Source organism: Anopheles aquasalis, chromosome 2 (genome assembly GCF_943734665.1).
Source record: "Anopheles aquasalis chromosome 2, idAnoAquaMG_Q_19, whole genome shotgun sequence".
Taxonomy (NCBI): Eukaryota; Metazoa; Arthropoda; class Insecta; order Diptera; family Culicidae; genus Anopheles; species Anopheles aquasalis.
In genome coordinates, this window is record NC_064877.1 from 49,967,501 (window position 1) to 49,975,000 (window position 7,500).

General features: G+C 42.2%; 2 protein-coding genes across 10 annotated transcripts in view; both read right to left on the reverse strand.

Annotated features, from left to right (window-relative positions):
• The window catches only part of LOC126571653 (glutamine synthetase 2 cytoplasmic), a 5,484-nt gene extending 4,153 nt beyond the window's left edge, over positions 1–1,331 (reverse strand). Inside the window, exon 1 of the mRNA XM_050230375.1 lies at positions 1,125–1,331. The gene's annotated coding sequence lies outside the window, so the exon portion shown is untranslated. The remainder of the gene's footprint in view (positions 1–1,124) is intronic.
• A 3,401-nt stretch (positions 1,332–4,732) lies between these two features.
• LOC126571644 (ecotropic viral integration site 5 ortholog) overlaps positions 4,733–7,500 on the reverse strand; it is a 21,306-nt gene continuing 18,538 nt past the window's right edge. For 7 of the 9 annotated variants that reach the window (XM_050230341.1, XM_050230340.1, XM_050230344.1 and 4 more), the window contains one exon: positions 4,733–7,382. In XM_050230341.1, the coding sequence (XP_050086298.1) occupies positions 7,221–7,382 (162 nt within the window). In that variant the 3' untranslated portion in view covers positions 4,733–7,220. The remainder of the gene's footprint in view (positions 7,383–7,500) is intronic. The other 2 variants (XR_007607914.1, XR_007607915.1) reach the window with 1 other exon arrangement.

Sequence of the window (7,500 nt, forward strand, 5' to 3'; positions counted from 1 at the left end):
TAGCTTACATGCAAAAAAGCTGAAAACCTACATCAATCTAACTTTAACCTTGATAGCGAAAACAGTGATGCTATATACTCTGTTCGGATTTATGGGCGCCTCAATCAGCGATGCCCACATGTCACCGATGGTATGTTCAACGGTTGGGTGCGTTAGCCTAACTCAATTGGATAAGTGATCCTACGTGGCAAAATGTGCGCTCCCTGTTCGAACGCCATTTGCAAAGCGAAATGATTGCCTACTTAGACGACGACAGTTGTGGTCAAGTGTTTTGATCGCCGCAGAGGCAGGACTAGAGTGTCTAATCGGATCAATCCCCGGTAGTACAGCGCTATGAAGCGAGATCCAGAATGATAAGCAATGAGAAGATGCGCGAATCCTGTGCAGCATTCGTTAACAGATAGGGGACACACCATCAATGACTTTCTATTCTAATATTGCCGCCCACCAGCTCTGCGATGACGGATGATAAATTTAGTCTGGCCGTTCTATTTTGAGTTCCTATTGACACTCTCTTGCATGCATGCACCGTTTGCAACAGAACTTGTTTGGGACGCGGTTGCTGCTGTTGACGCGGTTTCAGCCACTTGCGCCAAACATGATGCACATCCGGTACCCGGCTCGCGGCGTTAGGGAAAGCGTTGTAGCACTTGCCAAACTCGCACAGCTGTGTGCACTGCACCGTCCGTAAGCAGCAAGAGGGGAGAAAAACCGGAATAAACTGGCGGAATTTCGGTTCGTTCAAACATGATCTTTCGATGACACGATGCGATGCGCCCAATCGAATGGTTCGAACCCCTGTGAGCACTGATAACGAAACCAGTTCTGGGTGAGAATAATGGCCCTCTTATCAGCTGAGCACGGGCTGCTGCCAGATTTTCGATCTTTGCTGCTTATCTTAAACCAAAGTCACAAACAGGACTCATCCGACAGAGCCAGTTATTGGACGAAGATGCGTTGCTAGATGAGATAGCATTCGGTGATATCGTGCACTTGTCTGGCGCACTAGGCGCATAACTTTGTGCAGCAACAATTCCCATAGCCAGCTGTGCCTGTGCCATGCCATGTGCAGAACAAAGATCCCGTACCGTCCCGTCCTATCTTGAAGCGGCGCGTAAACTCACATGAAATTTGGAACGACCGTCCAGCTGCTTGTTCGTTGTCAGGAAGTATTCAGAAGTGGCACGGGATGACTGTTTAACACCAGAGACACTCTGCACGAAAGAACAAAACAAGAGGAGCTGCGGAACGCACGACACGACACGACAATGAGACTTGTGCGGACCAGCACACGTGCGCACGCCAGCAACTGCTGTGGATCGACTGTGGTGAGGTAGACGGACACTGCCTTTATAATGGCTGCGCTCATCATGACGAATGCTTCCCCGGTGACGCTTCGGTGTGACCAGCCGCAGCAGCATTCCCGTGCCGAGCCAAGCCGATCGATTCAAAACAAAAACCCCTTCTTCATCATCAGCTGTGCGCAAGTAGCTAGCGGCTAGCGTTCCGATACGCAACCGGCACAAAGCCTTTGATGGTGTTGATGGGGAGGTAGGTAGCGAACACGGCACAGGAGATGCATGCGACCGATACCCTGCCGGGTTTAATTGCTGGCCGTTTCCTTCACTACTAGTTTTGTTGTGTATCTGTTTCTCTCTCGCTCTCTCCCTCTGTCTCTCTGGTTACTCCGAACTAGCCGATTAGAATCGAAACGTATCACGCGTGGATCTGTATGCTGCACTTAATTTGTTTGTGGCACTCAAGCACCGGTACTGACCTACGGCTTTAATAACGACTTTTATGTGACCCTTACAGTGGATGCCCGCTATATGTCTTCCCGAAACTGTAGCAGCTTCAAGCACGATCGACCGACAGGGTCGAACGTGTTTCGATGATCAAGTGGCGACACATGCTGTGTCTCAGATAGGAAGCGATTATGCGCCACTACGAAACAGATAAGCCATTAGGGTAATGTAGCCTCTGCAGTGATAATAGGGTTTGATATTAAAATCCGTCATTTTCCGCCACAATTTATATTTCTGGCTAAGGTCGTTAAAGTAGAAATGGGATTACCATGCTGTGACGACCGGTTGGCATTGGTTGCGTACATAATTCCAGTCCTAATGTCCTTGTTAGTATTCATTAGCAGCTAAAACGCGTAGCCAATAGTGGAATCACTTGCGTGAAGCATAAGTAATCAATCAGAGTATTCAATTTCATAAGCGTGATGGAAAGTAATTGCTATTTTGAATAGTTTTTGATTGTAAAATATCAAAATGGTAGGAATTGGACTCGTTACACACTTCCTTTTCTGCGCACAAGATTATCCTCTATGGTTGCTAAAGATGTTTGATTTTCTGGATTGCTAGCTAGTTGTGATTGCATGATCGCGATTTGATCGCACTATTCAAACGCTGTTTGCTGTTGCGCAATGCTGTAGTGATTGATCCCTACGCGGATTGTCGCGTTCGGTGACCTTCTCGGAGCGTAAACAGTTTGAGTTGTTGTTCGAAATGCTTTGTATTAAACCGTGTCTTAATCGTTCCGCGGTTCCACTGATGAAAAATGCGCTTGTACCAAGCGATCTCTCAGAATGTTCCTAGCTATGGGGCAAGAAAGAAGCACGCCTTCTAGCCAATAGTAACATCAGTCCATTCCATTGATCTACATTGAAATGTGTCTTTAAAGTGAAAAGAAAAAAATCACAAAACCTTACCAGCTAGGGGAGCAACAAATTAACCATTTTTGCAGTACGACTTTACCACAATAACCGTCGCCTAAGGCAGTGACAAAACCTTCAATGGTGATAATTATTGAACTTGGGATGCGTTGGCGCTATACTAATATATTACTGTCAACTCAAGGTGAAGGATAACAGCTAAGTTAACTATAATACGATGCTATAGGAAAATCAATTGAAATAACCAAGCAGATGACACGTTTGCAGTGAATAGCGTGAGGACGAATAAGTAATTAAGGGCATAAAATTACATATTTCATGTCGTATTCTAACATTGTACAAAGTACGTGCTGTAAAAATGCATATTCTTACTTATAGCGGTTCACCTTCCCTCTCTTTGGTAAATGCAATTTAAGTGACGTAAAAACGTATGTTTAGATCAAACCGAATATGTCCAACAATTGCCATTTGCAATGGGCAGTCTTCCGTCACAGCTGCGGCTTGCGCGGTCAGTTCAACTACGAGGAAAGCTATGATGGGAACTGAGCCGATTCCAGTTACCGTACACCGAGTAAATTGGTAAATTATGCACTTCCCCTGTTTGGGATCGTGATGATGTGCGATTTGTGTGCGCAGCTAGGGTGTATGCTCCACTGGGGGGCGCACCCATAGTGGTCGTTGTCGTCCCGCCATGTGCGACATTATTTATGGGATCGTTCACATTGACCGTCGTGCAGTTATGATTTTCGGGTAGCAATGACGTCCTCGAGCATTATTTTGCGAATCTCTCCCCATGTCCACTTTCCACGCGTGTGTCGCCATGTCGATAAGTGACCCTTTAATACGACCAAGCTAAGGGTTAGCTTAGTAGGCGCTTGGCATTTCAAGGTCTTACTAAGGGTGTCCAATTGCAAGGCGTGATGTAGGGAGTGCGGCAAGTGGCAGTGATGCTGCCCAGCGGCACCAGCTGTCACAGCCAGTAAATGTTCAAAATTGGAATCAATTCGTTGTTGTTTTACGAAAACTGCTGCCCACCGAATGCCCGAACGAGTTGTGCCGGAAGTAATCAGCTGCACGCAGAAACGCACATGTGTCAACGCACGCAACAACCACACGCTTACCGGCGAACTCAGTGGCCCTATCGCTATAGATCCCTCATTCGGAGTGATCTCGTTGTTGTTGTTTTTTTTCGTTTATTTCTAAGGCTGTCGTGGAACAATCGTAATTGTACCAAGATTCAATTTGTGGAGCGTAGATCACGCGACATGCCGCTCCTCTGATGGTTCGTTGTTCTAGCACAGGCTGGATCCGAGTTCGGGATCATGATCGTTGGTACGATATTAGCAGAACGAGCTAGGTAAGCAAACTGCGGCTACCATAGCTTGGTTCTAATTACGTAGCGTTCCATTCATTGGACCGACTCCCAGGGAATGAAGTGATACTTATTGTCACACAACAACGATCACGTGTTTATACAATGTTTGAAAGATTGTTTAGGTATCTTATAGTATCCACGACTGATTAATGAGTCCTCAACAACTTCCGAACGCTCCAAGAAAGTTTATATGCGATCATAAAATTCATTTCTCAAATGCAGTAAATTAAATGTATCTGAAAAAATATGACCATGCCACGTGCCAGCATGGCGTTAGTCATAATTTTAGCAAAAGCCTCACGCCAAAGTGCCTGATTATCAGTCAGTATGGGACCGTTTAAATCTACATCGTCTAAGTACCATAATTGAATGATTGCATGAAAAATAAAGATAAGGCCAGACAAATAAAGCAGCCCATTTCGGGCCGGTGTATAATATAAACAAGAGTCTACCAGTAGCAACATCAACAACGAATTAAAGAATAACGATCGCACAGAAGAAGAAAAGTCTCTCTAACGTCTGAAACTGGCATTAGATCGGTCTTTCGGATGCGGTAATGCAAAGATAGAGAGTTTTCATGTTCATTTGCTGGAACTGATTTACTTTGTTTACATTTGCAGGATGCAATTGAATTATTAATGTATTTTTGTCGTTCAAACTCGAAGAAAACTACCATATCGGTTTTTAAGTTATATTTTTAATCACGTTTTCCAGTTTCAACACACTTTTCGATTACCACTGCATTGTTTGAATTACTTCTCTACTAAAGGTTTTATAGAAACACAACTCACCAATTTCGACACGCTCCCTCTCTTTATCGCTCAATTTTGACCTCGTCACATTGTTAGCAACGGGTGGACACAAACCGAATAATTAGGGCATATTCTAAGTCAACCCATCGTAATTCATTTTTGGGAGACATGTTCAAAATTTAATCCAATTCGTTCTTCCAAACCGTTGATGACATGATTATGAGTTGTATAAAATTGATATTTCATGCACTGCTGTTATTACTCGCTAAAGATATTATCAAGTACATGTTGCTGCTTTCACGGAAGCCAGCCATTCCACAATAATGGAGGAAGCCTCTTTTAAAAAATGCCGCAATCTCTTCGTAACGTTTCTCTAACGGTGATCCAGTTTCCTTTTCCCTGTGTTTTATGTGCATTTTTGTGTCGGTGTGTGATTGTGTATGCTGCTGCAGCTGCTGCTGTTCTGTATGTCTGTATATGTGAGTGGTTGTTTTATCTCCATGGGTTGATAAACAATGATTCTCGATCAGCTGTTGAACTAAATATGCTATTCGGAACAATCATCAAACAAATTTATATTGTGCGAGTGCAAATTTAATTAGTTTCTGCATATCAACTACTACTCTCTAACGCTCCAAGTGATGGGAATTTTAAGTACGACTACTGCTACATTTCAATTCGAGGAGCTCATAGCAAATTAACATGTTATTTGTGAGTAGAACCAACGAATTCAGAATTCATCGCGGTCGTTTTTTTTATAGAGAGATCTATAAGCGATATCAAAAAAGGAAAAAACGAACATTGACTACTAGTTGCAATTATCATCTTTATTGATGTTCTACTATTTAAAGAGGCAAACCATCATTTCGCTTCAGCAAAGAAGAATCCATCATCAAAAACCGATTCTTTTCACGACGAGCCCATTGTTCATGTTAAAGATATTCTTGTTTGTGCAATTGTAAGTAGTCAAGTAGTTATATTAGAATTGTAAGTTCGTATTGTGTTTTCTGTATTGATTTTTGGCACCCAATAACCTGCGTTTTCCAGATGGCTATTATCTGTCCTGTGAGTGACTCTGGTTGCTATCGTTTAAGTAAATATATTAACGTAGATTATCATTCCATCCAGTCACTCACATTTATTATAAACTACTATCACTAGACTTCAGATTGGGTTCCCTCATCGTGTTTCACCAAATCATCTGCTAATAGTCATGATAGGGAATGACATTTTATCGATCAACGACACAAAACACATTGGATAATTGCTGCCTAGTTGCGGCAAAAGGGATGAGAAATGTAAAAAAGTCCGTTAAGCGATTTAGACTTCGTGATTCATCAAATGATTTATCATCAAATGCATCAAATGATTTTATGTTTCCACACTCACATTCGCTTGCCCATATCGTACGTGCATAATGTAACCACAATATCAGGCCAGCATTCTTAGCGAATAAGATAAAACACTACAGATAACCAAGTCAACAAAGAAATACACTTAATGTTGGAAAGACTGTCATTTTTAATGTTGTATAGACTGTGAAGTCAGATTCATTTCCTGAAATACTCATATACTTTCATATAAAGGTGACAAAAAGCCAAAAAACTATATGGTTCCAGCATAGAGGCTAACAAACTTTCTCTTAGCTTAATCATGCAGCAGCAGGAATCATAGGAAGTCACTTTGGGAAACAAATATGAATATGCACAAAACAAAAATCTATTAAATCAAAACAACTAAACTTAATTCATTGCACGGACGCCTTTCAAAAACCAAAGCACAATACTGTGAAACCGAATGTTAGACAGGGTTGCAAATAAGGACATTTGGAGCATAAATAAACCAATAAGCATTTATACCTACGAACGGACATTTACAATGTCAACCCCTCGAAACAAATTATTGCTGTTTTGCAGAAAATGTGCGAAATTAACAAACATGTAAGCTAATCCTGCCGAAATAACGATGCTTACGTAACATAGTTAGGTGCATTTCTTATATGTTCAGCTACTTCGTCTCTATTGCCTTCTGTCTATGAGCTGCTTTTTTATGATGAATGTCTATCTTGCCATTGTGCGCAGTGTTGATATACGTAGCAACTAAAATCTTAGTTTTGAGGAACGATTGTAGCAACCAATGATGAACACTGGTCATTCATTACAAGATTGTATCGTGTTTTGGAACAACGGTTTATAGTATGAGTTATTGTTACAGTATTTGCTGCTTACTGCAACACAATTGTTCCCTCATCACAACGTCAGCAACGATAAATGGAAGAAAGTTTCGGCAAAATCATAGCAAAACACGATAATCACAATGATGATGATGCGCGAGTTTCCACGAAGTCATCAGCAACGGCACCCTGCTGTTACAGCCTTCTACTGTATTCGTGTGGTGTATGATGGCTGAATCCTCACGACTGCGAACCGGAGCTTGTAGTCGAGCCTGATATATGCACCTTCGAGGAAAGCTGCATCTCCGAGAAATCGATCTCATTAGAATCGATTGACTGTATTGAAGTGCTTTTAATCTTCCGCAAATTTAACGCCATTCCACGACTCTTGATGGCAGTGAGCTAGATCGTTTGAACCAGAAAGAACAACAGAATCAAAGTTAACATCAAACACTAGTGGTGGGACCTATAACTAATGAAGCAGGTGGAGGACAAAAATGGTGCTAAATCCAAATGTGTT